The 13,315-nt window shown below is 43.8% G+C and overlaps 1 protein-coding gene across 2 annotated transcripts in view; it reads right to left on the bottom strand.

Moving 5' to 3' along the window:
- Positions 1 to 13,315, bottom strand: part of CCDC32 (coiled-coil domain containing 32) — a 78,089-nt gene that overhangs the window by 16,228 nt on the left and 48,546 nt on the right. For both annotated transcript variants that reach the window (XM_063947802.1, XM_063947801.1), the window contains exon 3: positions 10,504 to 10,660. In XM_063947802.1, coding sequence (XP_063803872.1) covers positions 10,504 to 10,660 — 157 coding nt within the window. The remainder of the gene's footprint in view (positions 1 to 10,503; positions 10,661 to 13,315) is intronic.

Raw genomic sequence — 13,315 nt, 5'->3', positions numbered from 1 at the left:
TTGGGGAGGGTTTTTTGGAAGGGACATCCTGCGTGACACTGCAGTGCCACTCCTAGATGGGCCCGGTGTTTGTGTCGGCCACTAGGGTCGCTTATCTTACTCACACAGCTACCTCATTGCGCCTCTTTTTTCTTTGCGTCATGTGCTGTTTGGGGAGGGTTTTTTGGAAGGGACATCCTGCGTGACACTGCAGTGCCACTCCTAGATGGGCCCGGTGTTTGTGTCGGCCACTAGGGTCGCTTAGCTTAGTCATACAGCGACCTCGGTGCAAATTTTAGGACTAAAAATAATATTGTGAGGTGTGAGGTATTCAGAATAGACTGAAAATGAGTGGAAATGATGGTTTTTGAGGTTAATAATACTTTGGGATCAAAATGACCCCCAAATTTTATGATTTAAGCTGTTTTTTAGGTTTTTTGGAAAAAAACACCCGAATCCAAAACACACCCGAATCCGACAAAAAAAATTCGGTTAGGTTTTGCCAAAACGCGGTCGAACCCAAAACACGGCCGCGGAACCGAACCCAAAACCAAAACCCGAAAAATTTCCGGCGCTCATCTCTAATATATATATATATATATATATATATATATGTATATATGTTCAAATGTGTTTATTCTAGTCCTGAGTGCCGCACTATTGCTGTGTGTGCATACAGCCATCTCCAGGAGGGCACTGGGCGAAGTCATTATCAGCTTTCTTTGAGTGCCATTCTCCAGTGTCATACTATATATTACAAATACACCCAACCCAGTAAAACTGATGTCCACTGACAGCATAAGGAGACATTTGCTGCTCAGCAGGCATTGGCCGGGTCCAATATAGATGGCTAGAGTACTGAAGATATGAAGAGGGTCAGCGAGGCTAGACACGATCTGATACAGATCAGTAAATCTGGCGAATTGGGTGAGAGGTCTGTTCACCCTTAAATCCAATTGGACAAAATAAGGTAATGTAAAAAAAAAAAAAAAAAGGAATAAAAGCATATTACCTAGTGATTACAACCTCTACCAATTGTCAGGCTAATATAAAAATTCTCCCATCTGTGGAAAACGCCAGTGCAAAAGGAGAAATGTGCAACAACAGAAAATGTGGAATAAAGTACTTCATTCTTTGCTATATTGTCACTTAAGGTTTATATCCTCCAATGATTTTCTGGCACCCCATAGGCACATACAGTTCCTGGACTTCTCAACTACTTTGGTCGCTGGGCAATGACCAAGAAATCCTGTCCATGATCAGAGGGCCACCATAGGACAAATACTCCATCTTATTTTAGTTAAAAGGTTGAGAATGACCTTAGTACACATTGGTACCAGTTAAAAAGTTAGAAGTAGATGGAAGATTTTTTTAGAATCATTTCAGGATTTTAGGCTGTAACATTAATGTTTCTTAATAAGAAAGATGAAATTGGGATTAACAGCAATGGTAGAGCAATGGGCAAGCAGGTGTAGCTGGTTCTAATTATGGGATTTGGGAGAGGTGCTAGTGATGGTTTGAAAACAGAAGATAAGTAGAAACTTTATATCTAAAACTCAGAACTCAATGTACTATACAGGACCCGTACTAAAACTCTTCCAGATAACTCCTATCATTAATAAAAAAGGAGCTTTGGGATATAGTAGGCATGAAATAAACATAGTTGGATGAGACACGTTACTATATGTATTAAATACATAAGTATTAAATTTGGAAGGGTCCTTATAGGCAGATACAACACTTATGGATAGAAAGATGACAATGCAGTGTTGATTAGGATTTGTAAGTCATCAACTACAAGAGAGTGTATAATAAGCAAATGGGAGAGGTAGCAAAGTATAATGGGGGCGATTATAACAAGCTAAATAAAAATGTTGGCACTGGATCTAGTTGTGGAAAAAATGCATAATGAATTAAAGGCGGTAAACCCACCACAGTGGTAACCAAGGAGTATGTTTGGCTGGACTGAGCATAAAACATTACAACTTTGCAGACAAAGGGGAATTTGATGGGGAAATGTCTTTGCATGCCATTGGTAAGGTGTTTCAAGATGTCAATGGAAGACAGTAACCGGGAGATCAAATTAAAGTACTTCCTCTCAATCATGTCCCAGTGAGAATGGTATGTAATATAACATGTTCAGGGATGGAAACTGGTTATCAAATGCAGTACATTGATGAAGGGAGAGTGAACAGCAAGACAGTTGGCACTCTGCATAGGACTGAAGTCAGCTGATACTAGATAATGTGATTGGTTGTCATGGGCAACATCTCCACCCTATTCACTGCTTCATACATCTCCCCCATTGTAACTAAAGTTTTGTGAGCTAAACATTATGAATTTTACTAAATTGATCAGTCTGGGTATCAGAAGCAGAGGTGCTGTATCTCAATTAAATGACAAGACCGCTGGAAAGGGTATATGCTCGGAAGAATGGAACTGTATAGTTTCAGATGGATCAAGGAGCCAAAGATTTTGGGGACTCTTGCAAGTTATATTGAGGCATTAATCTACATGCTATGAGAAATAAATATGTAATGATAAAAGAGAAAAAGAGAGAAGGGGACATGTACCTGCAACCTCAAGAGGAATAGGGTATTTAACGTTTTGTACTATTAGGCTATTAATTATGATTACTATATGAACGTTATGCAGTTTGAGGGTTGTGTAAATGGATTAAGAAAATAAAAAGTGATATGAGTAAAGTGTAAGGTGTCAGTATCTTATGGTGACTAACTATTAACTTTTTTATTTTTTTTATTCGCTCCTGGAGAGTACTGCAAACTAATTCTCTGCATATCTAGCATAGGGACAAATCCTATAGTAGTCTCAAAATAAAACTAACCCTGGCATAAGGCATTGCATGCATACTGGCAATGGACAGCTTGGAAGTGCTAATGGATAGACTGAAAGGGCGGGATTCAATTCTCTTCACCCCTTTCCACACCCATTCTGTTTCTGCTCTCAGGGGTGTGGTATCATTATTTCAGCTCGCTACTTCCGGAGTAGGGAGGCACCCAACCCTTTGCACATCTAAACCTGATCACTATGGGCGCAATATGCGCAATAACGGAGATCATTTTAGAAAGGAAATTGGGCGTGATATATCATATGAATCCCACCCAAAGAGTGAGCTAGTGGTGGTGAACAGGAGATGATACCATGAAAGTTAGCGGAACTATCTAGGATATTGGAGAACAGAATCTTAAGTGGAGGATAAACAGCTGATAAAAAGAAAGGAGGTGACTTGTGGAATGTGAACTGAATCAATATCAGTGACAAACATACATAGGAAGTGATGGGTGGAAGCGAAATAATAATGGGGTGTGGGGGCTTCTCATACTAGCCACGAGTCTGAAAAATAATGTGGTGATATGGAAATGAATGCCTACAGACCTGACTCTTGAAAGACAGAAGCTAGACAGACTGACTGACACCATGGTAAAGGAAGGGACATATCTAGGGAACACATTACAGACTAATGTATTCTTTATGATTAATATCATTTAACTTTTCTGAACTCCCAGCAGTAAAATCTTCTTCTCAATAATGGTTCATGTTAAATATATAGGGCGGTATCCTTTTAGCCCCGACATCGCTTCACAATGGTCGGCTATCTCGATGTATGAACGATGGTCATCATCGCGGTATCCAATTAGAGGCTGTTTTGATCAGCCGAAATCGGATCGGCGATCGCATGAAAACACATGTGATTGTAGTCCCCAATCCAATGTGTTATCGCAGCTCCGGCAGACCCTAATCGCAGATTATTCTTGGGGTGCCTGAGGCACCTGAAGCATAATCCCTGATAAGTGCCAGCATCGGGAGAAAAGGAAGCCGACATAGGGGCTAAAAGAATAGCCCTCGGCGATCCTATTAGCAGCGGTAAAGTACCGCTGCTAATAGGATACCGCCAATACTAATAAACTTTGGCTCAAGTGGTATTTAACAATGTGCCATGATGAAACAGTCTGTTTATAGTATCTACAATGTGACTGTGCTAATCCCATTGACCAGTTTTCTTCTCTGTTTAGACATTCTTCATGCTACCCAGATGGGAGATTTATCAAACTTTCTATAGAGGACAAGTACAGGTGCTGCTCATGGCAACAAATCAGTACAGAGCTCTCATTCTATAGAATGTACTATATGAATGATAGCTAGAATTTGATTTCTTATCCTCTTTCGGAGGTTTGATACAAGGCCATCTGTATGATGCTGTAAGATGCTTTTAGAGTGCGCTATAATGGGCTTTCACATCTCCTTTATTTACTGTGTTTCCCTTTTTGTGATGTTTGTTTTAACTCAATACACCTACATCCATTCATGGTAATGTTTATATTATGTTTATACTCTTGACTGACATACCTCCATATGGCACATTTACCCACTGTTCCTATGTATTTTGGTGGTGCCAGTGACAAATTCCCCAATAAGTATGAAAATATCAAAGAACAAGAGGTATTGTAAAATAAGTGTTGCATCCATACAATATAGTGTTCCAGATAAAGGGCACTAACGTGTGCACAGACATCAAGGCTAAATGTGTCTGCAAAAGTACACAAGATGCAAAATTCTGTACTGTGTTGTCAGATCTGTGGTTATGTCTGTCCCCAGAGGGGGCACTAGTGGGTCAGTGGTGGTGCGATGGAGAAACCGAGGAGGCTGTAAGAGATTCCTGCACATGAGCGCAATGATGTTTATTAAATGCTCACGAGTATGTACAATAATTGAAGCAGATGATAACTTGAGATGGATGGTACAAGAAATGCTGACAACGATGAATAAACAGTCACAGGTATTTAGCTGGTCTGGAAACCAGTGCAGTAATTAGGCAATGAACTAGTCTGGAAACCAGTATAGAAATCAGATGGTGATCTCTCCCACAGTTGGTCTGGGAACCAGCAACGATACTTCACACAGTCAGTTTGTTATGCAATGTCCACAACCAAGCAAGGTTAAGCAGGAGACAACTTGAAACACATATGAAGTGGTTGTATTAAGTGCCAGATGCCATAGCACAATGCTGAATGCAAGTTAACCATACACAGGTGAAGATAATGAATAGCACCAGAAGAAAGTCTCTTACTGCAAAAGGTGGAGGCTGACTGTAGCAGAAGTTGGAACTGAAGTAAATAGCTGGTACTTGTAGTTCCAAAAGAATACTGGAACCGGGAGATCACTGAAGATGCCAGAAATAGAAGATCTGCGCTCTGCAGACAGGATGTTCATACAGCCGCAAACTGGGCCCGTGACCTCCGGAGGCCTGCACACCAGCGCGCCGGTAAGTGAGACATCACTGAATGCTGATTCCTGACAGTACCCCCTCTTTTATGGGTGGGCACCGAACACCCACGAGGCTTGGAAGGAAACAAACAGTCTATGAAAAGCTTGGACTAACCGTGGAGCATGGACATCAGTGGCGTTAACCCAACTCCTCTCCTCAGGACCATACCCGGACCAGTCAATCAGGTACTGTAGACGACCATACCAACAACGTGAATCCAGGATCTTCTCAACCTCGTACTCAATTCCCCCGATGAGTTTGGATTCTTGGAGCTGCTGGAAGAGCTTTCTGAAAATGCTTAAGAATCAAGGGTCTAAGGAGAGAAATATGAAATGAGTTTGGGATTTTCAAATAAGGAGGCAATTTCAGTTTATAAACCACTGGATTAATCACTCGTTCAACTGGAAACGGACCAATACATTGCAGAGCAAACTTCATGGAGGGAACTCTAAGGCAGAGATTACGAGTAGATAACCAGACTTTATCACCTGGCTTTAAACTGGGAACTGCTCGTCTTTTCCGATCAGCAAAGACTTTGTACTGTCAAGATGATTTCTTGAGAGAAAGAGGAATCTTTGCCCAACCTGAGAGAACTGCTGAAGAGCTGAAGTGGCTGCAGGCACATCGACAACTGGAAGATTTTGGAAATCTGGAACTCTGGGATGTTGACCGTAAACTGCAAAGAAAGGAGTAGTATTGGTGGCTGAATGGTAGCGGAAGTTACGAGCAAACTCTGCCCAAAGCATTAAGTCTACCCAGTCGTCCTATGATGAAGAAATATAAAGTCTCAAAAAGGTTTCAAGCACTTGGTTTATCCTTTCGGTCTGCCCATTCGTTTGAGGGTGATATGCTGTAGAGAATTTGAGTTTGACTTGTAAAGCAGAGCATAAGGACTTCCAAAATCTTGCCACAAACTGAACACCACGGTCAGATATAATTTCCGTTGGGAGTCCATGTATCCTGAAGATTTCACGTAGGAATATTTGTGCGAGCTTTGGAGCAGAAGGCAACCCAATGAGTGGAACAAAATGGGCCATCTTTGAGAACCTGTCAACCACTACCCAGATGGTATCATACCCTTTGGAGGGAGGTAAGTCCGAGATAAAATCCATTGACAGGTGAGACCAGGGACGACTTGGTATAGAATTAGGTAACAGTTGACCAGCAGGAGACTGACGAGGAACTTTGTGCTGGACACACTTGGGACACGAAGCCACGAAATCCTGAATATCAGCTTTCATATGAGGCCACCAATAGGATTGAGACAAAAACGTATAAGTCTTTAAGACCCCAGGATGTCTGGTAAACTTAGAAATATGAGCCCACGACAGCAGATTCGGGCGGAGCTCAGGAGAAAAAAACATCTTGCCGGGAGGCGGAACAGGAGACACTTCTGTGGAAGCAAACACTACTGGATCAAGAACTGGATGAGATTCTTGTTCAGAAGATTCCTCCACGGAACTCATGGAGCGTGACAAGGCATCTGCCTTAACATTCTGAAAACCAGGGCGGAAGTTTAACTTATAATTAAAACGAGAAAAGAATAAAGCCCACCTTACTTGACAAGGATTCAAACACTGCACTGCTTTCAATAAAGAAGATTCTTATGGTCGGTGAAGATGGTAATAGGAAACTTTGCGCCCTCCAAAAGGTACCCCACTCTTCCAGGGCCAGTTTAATTGGCAAAAGCTCCTGGTCACCGATGGCGTAGTTTATCTCAGCAGGTAGAAATCTACGGGAGAAAAACCCACAAGGGTTAGTCTTACCATCATCTCTGGTTTGGGACAATACTGCGCCAACGCCAACTGTTGAGGAATCCACTTCCAACTCGAAGGGTCTGTTGATATCTGGTTGCTGTAACACAGGAGCTGAAATGCAGGCTTGTTTAATTTTTTGAATAGCAGCCAGAGCTTCTTCTGACCACTGAGAAGGATTTGCGCCTTTCCGTGTAAGGCAAGTAATTGGGGCTATCAGGGTAGAGAACCCTCTAATGAATTTTCTATAATAATTGGCGAATCCAATAAAACGTTGAACAAACTTGAGCGATGTAGGAAGAGACCAGTTCTCTTTTGCTTCCAATTCAACAGGGTCCATTCGAAGATCTGAACCAGAAATTATATACCCGAGGAAGGGCATCGAAGGAGCTTCAAAAGGTACACTTAGACAAATTCCCATAAAGATGATTCTGTCGAAGGCGTTGAAGAACCTCTTTTACCTGTTGACGATGAAAGGCTAGATCTTGGGAGAAAATCAGAATGTCGTCAAGATAAACTATCACGTATTTATACAGAACATCTCAAAATATTTAGTTGACAAAGTTCTGAAACACAGCTGGGGCACTGCTTAATCCGAAGGGCATCAATAGATACTCATAGTGGCCGTCACGGGTGTTAAAAGCGGTCTTCCACTCATTGCCACTCCGGATTCTAATGAGTTTATATGCCCCACGAAGATAAAGATACTTAGTAAAGATACTGGCTCCTTTAATTCTGTCAAAGAGTTCTGTGATTAACGGTAAGGGGTAGCTGATTTTGATGTTAATTTCATTTAATGCTCTATAATCAATGCAGGGACGTAATCCTTCGTCTTTTTTTTTTCACGAAGAAAAACCCTGCCCTGCTGGAGATGAAGGACGAATGAATCCTTTCTGTAGATTCTCTTTTATATATTCACTCATGGCTTGACTTTCAGGAACGGAAAGAGGATATTTTCGTCCTCTAGAAGGCATTCTCCCCAGGATCAGATCGATGGAACAATCCCACTTCCGATGGGGAGGCAGAACATCAGCGGACTTTTCACTGAAGACGTCAGTAAATTCTTTGTAGGCCTCAGGAATTTCACACTGGGGTTTCAACCCCGAAGATCTCACGGGACGAACTTGAGCTAAACAGGAATGGAAACAGGAGGAACTCCATGCTGTAAGTTGTAGTGTAGACCAGCCGATTTGTGGGTTATGAAGTTGAAGCCAAGGCATACCCAACACTATCTCTTAGGAATGACCAAAAGTTCAATGAGCTGAGAATGAAGAAAGCCCACCCCTAGGACCACGGGGCTTAGTTTGCTGACTGATGGACCCCTCAGCAATACGGCTGCCATCCACAGCAGTAAGATAGCCTGGGTGAGACAACCTTGAGACATGAAGACGGATCTTATCAACTGCAGCCTGTGTAATAAAGATCCCAGCAGCACCACAATCAATTAAAGCTGAGAAGGCATGTAATTCACTCTGTTTCCAAAGTTACCGGTAAAACAAATTCTCGAGAAGGAGCTTTGGATAAGGTTCCTAACTTGACTCCTCCCTTGCAAGTTAGGACCTGGCGTTTCCCGAACGCGATGGACAGGAACCAATCATGTGACCAGTAGCAGCACAGTACAGACAGTGTATTTCCCGTAATCTTCTTTAATGCTCCTCAGGAGTTAAGCGGGACCTATTCACTTGCATAGGCTCATCTGAAGTAGAGGGAAAAGATTGTACTTGAGGCATAACTCGGTGCTTGCGAGGATCACCATGAGAACGTTCTCTTATTTTTTCGCGTAAATGCAGATCCAACTTTACACACAAGGAAATTAAAGATTCTAATTGCTCTGGGAGATCTCGGGTGGCCAGTTCATCTTTTATACAATCAGAGAGACCGTGCCAGAATGCAGCAACCAGCGCTTGATTGTTCCACTCAACCTCTGAAGCCAATGTCTGGAACTGGATGACATACTGTCCCATGGTGCGTGTTCCCTGGCGAATCTGGAGGATATCAGAGGAAGCCGATATTGTACGCCCAGGCTCATCAAAGATACGTTTGAATGCAGCTACAAATTCTGTGTAGTTGTTTAGCAGTGAATCTGTTTGCTCCCATAACGGGGAAACCCAATTCAAGGCAGGGCCAGTCAGGAGAGACACAATGTATGCATCTTTGGTTCTTGGCGTCGGGAAATTGTGCGGCAGTAATTCGAAGCAAACTTCACACTGGTTCAGGAATCCACGACAGGTTTTAGGATTGCCATCAAATTTACTTGGTGTAGGAAGATGGAGACGAGATCCTAAACCAGTAGCAGCTGGAGAGCCTGAAACTGTGGCACTGGAAACTGGAGCTTTAGTCGATGGAGCAGCTGGAACAACAGAACTTTGGAAAGTTGTTGTAAGGTAACCAAAAGAGAAGACACCTCTTGTAAAAACCGTATGATGGGTGGGCTATATTTTTTCCGGTATCCGGACTCCAGGTAGACAGCAAAAAGGTCGACACACCTTAGGTCGACGCCAATTGGTCGACACACCTTAGGTCGACATGGACAAAAGGTCGACATGGACAAAAGGTCGACAGGAACAAGGTCGACATGGAAACATGTCGACATGAGTTTTTCAGGATTTTTTTCTTTTTTGGTACCTTTTCATACTTAACGATCCACGTGGACTATGATTGGAACGGTAATCTGTGCCGAGCGAAGCGGTAGCGGAGCGAAGGAACCATGCCCGAAGCATGGCGAGCGAAGCGAGCCATGCGAGGGGACGCGGTGCACTAATTGGGGTTCCCAGTCACTCTACGAAGAAAACGACACCAAAAAAACCATAAAAAAACTCATGTCGACCTTTTTCCATGTCGACCTTGTTCCTGTCGACCTTTTGTCCATGTTGACCTAAGGTGTGTCGACCAATTGGCGTCGACCTAAGGTGTGTCAACCTTTTTGCTGTCGACTCTGAGTCCCAGACCCATTTTTTCCATACAGGGTACACACTGGCTGCTTTATTTTTACACTGCAATTTAGATTTCAGTTTGAACACACCCCACCCAAATCTAACTCTCTCTGCACATGTTATAACCGCCCTACCTGCAATGCACATGGTTTTGCCTATTAGAGGAAAATTTAGTTTTGCAATCAACCTTCAATTAGGCACAATAAACATTACGAACTATCAACTGCTCAAATCCGCACCAGTGTGAAATTACCGGCTTCTAATATATGTTGTATGCCTCATATACTTGCAGAAGAGTTTCTTGTTAAAAACTCTTCCAGAGTAGAGCGTTCTTACCATGAACCGAAGCAGAAGCCGTCTTTTTGTCTTATCCTGCTGGCACCAGAGATGTGAAGCTACCAGGTAGGAATCAATGTACAGTAGCAGTACGAACTGGGTAAAGGACAAGCTACCTATCAGACCGTTTCAAATAAAGCTCTTAAGGTTTCTTTTATTTTGGAATTTATCTGTAACATGAATATTTTAATCAAGACTGGGTTTTTCTCAGTACCTGGAGTCAACTTCGCTGGACTCAACGTAAGCCTCAGTCTCAAAGGTCTCTTGTAGAAATCGGTCCCAGCATTCCTTCTTTGCTTGGCCTAAAGAAAGTAACATATCCTTGGAGGTCACTTCACAAGAACGACCTTTAATTTTCTGCAATCTGCGTTCTGAAGTAAAAAAAAAAATAGGATTTTAATACCTACCGGTAAATCCTTTTCTCTTAGTCCATAGAGGATGCTGAGGATGCTTCAAGAACCATGGGGTATAGACGGGATCCGCAGGAGACATGGGCACACTATAAGACTTTGAATGGGTGTGAACTGGCTCCTCCCTCTATGCCCCTCCTCCAGACTCCAGTTATAGGAACTGTGCCCAGGGAGACGGACATTTCGAGGAAAAGGATTTATTTAATTATTCTAAACTAAGGTGAGATACATACCAGCTCACACCACTAACACGCCGTACAACATGGCATTCAACAACAACGCATGCAACGGCATGACCAACAACAGTCACAGATTGACTGAACTCAATGCAACATGAGCGTAACTATAATCAAACTGCAGACACAGCCCGCACTGGGACAGGCGCCCAGCATCCTCTACGGACTAAGAGAAAAGGATTTACCGGTAGGTATTAAAATCCTATTTTCTCATACGTCCTAGGGATGCTTCAAGAACAATGGGGTTTATACCAAAGCTCTAGAACGGGCAGGAGAGTGCGGATGACTCTGCAGCACCGATTGACCAAAAAAGAGGTCCTCCTCAGCCAGGGTATCAAACTTGTAAAACTTCGCAAAGGTGTTTGAACCCGACCAAGTAGCAGCTCGGCAAAGTTGTAACGCAGAGACTCCCCGGGCAGCCGCCCAGGATGAACCCACCTTTCTTGTAGAATGGGCTTTTACCAATTTCGGCAACGGCAATCCTGCCGTAGAATGAGCCTGCTGGATTATATTACAAATCCAGCGCGCAATAGTCTGCTTAGAAGCAGGAGCCCCAATTTTGTTGGGAGCCCACAGGACAAACAGAGCCTCTGTTTTCCTAATCTGCACCGTTGTGGCGACATAGATCTTCAAAGCTCTGACCACATCTAGAGACTTTGACTCCGCCAAGGCGTCAGTAGCCACTGGCACCACAATTGGCTGGTTAACATGAAATGATGAAACCACTTTTGGCAGAAATTGCTGATGAGTTCTCAACTCTGCTCTATCAGCATGGAAAACCAAATAAGGGCTTTTGTGAGACAAAGCCGCCAACTCAGACACTCGCCTTGCAGACGCTAAGGCCAACAACATGACCACTTTCCAAGTAAGGAATTTTAACTCAACCTTGCGCAAAGGTTCAAACCAATGTGATTGCAAGAAGTGCAACACCACATTAAGGTCCCATGGCGCCACTGGGGGCACAAAATGAGGTTGGATGTGCAGCACACCTTTTACGAAGGTCTGCACTTCTGGAAGGGAGGCCAATTCTTTTTGAAAAAAGTTCAACAAGGCCGAAATCTGTACTTTAATAGAGCCTAACTTTAGGCCCGCATCCACACCTGCTTGTAGGAAATGGAGCAAACGCCCCAAGTGAAATTCTTCTGCAGGAGCCTTTTTGGATTCACACCAAGACACATATTTTCTCCAAATACGGTGGTAGTGCTTTGCCGTTACTTCTTTTCTAGTCTGAAGAAGTGTGGGAATGACTTCACTGGGAATACCCTTTCGGGCTAGGATTTGGCGTTCAACCGCCACGCCGTCAAACGCAGCCACGGTAAGTCCCGATACACGCACGGCCCCTGTTGTAACAGGTCCTCCCGAAGCGGAAGAGGCCAGGGATCTTCTATGAGTAACTCCTGAAAATCTGGACACCAGGCCCTGTTTGGCCAATCCGGAACAATGAAGATCGCCTGAACCCTTGTTCTTCTTATAATTTTTATCATCTTTGGAATGAGTGGAAGTGGAGGGAACACATAGACCGATTGAAACACCCATGGTGTCACTAGGGCGTCCACCGCTATCACTTGAGGGTCCCTTGACCTGGAACAATATCTCTGAAGTTTCTTGTTGAGGCGGTACGCCATCATGTCCACTTGAGGAACTCCCCAACGACTTGTCACTTCTGCAAAGACCTCTTGATGAAGACCCCACTCTCCTGCATGGAGATCGTGTCTGCTGAGGAAGTCTGCTTCCCAGTTGTCCACTCCTGGAATGAAGACCGCTGACAGAACGCTGGCATGTTTTTCCGCCCAGCGAAGAATCTTCGTGGCCTCGGCCATCGCCGCTCTGCTCTTTGTTCCACCCTGGCGGTTTATGTACGCCACTGCTGTCACGTTGTCTGACTGAATCAAGACCGGCAGACCTCGAAGATGATGTTCTGCATGCAGTATGCCGTTGTAGATGGCTCTTAATTCCAGAATGTTTATGTGTAGACAAGCTTCCTGGCTCGACCACTTTTCCCCCTGAAAGTTTCTTCCCTGTGTGACTGCTCCCCAGCCTCGGAGGCTTGCATCTGTGGTCACCAAGATCCAATCCTGAATCCCGAACCTGCGTCCCTCCAGAAGGTGAGAACTGTGCAGCCACCACAGAAGGGAAATCCTGGTCCTGGAAGATAGAATTATTTTCCGGTGCATGTCCAGGTGAGACCCGGACCACTGGTCCAACAGGTTCCATTGAAACACCCTGGCATGGAACCTGCCATACGGAATGGCCTTGTAGGCCGCCACCATCTTTCCCAGCAACAGAGTGCAGTGAAGAACAGACACCCTTGCTGGTTTCAGAATCTGTTTTACCATGTTCTGTATTTCCAGCGCCTTTTCCACTAGAAGAAAAACTCTCT

Source organism: Pseudophryne corroboree, chromosome 12, assembly GCF_028390025.1.
Source record: "Pseudophryne corroboree isolate aPseCor3 chromosome 12, aPseCor3.hap2, whole genome shotgun sequence".
In the NCBI taxonomy this organism is placed as follows: domain Eukaryota; kingdom Metazoa; phylum Chordata; class Amphibia; order Anura; family Myobatrachidae; genus Pseudophryne; species Pseudophryne corroboree.
Note: the sequence above shows the minus strand (reverse complement) of the source record. Positions and strands in the feature narration are given on the sequence as shown.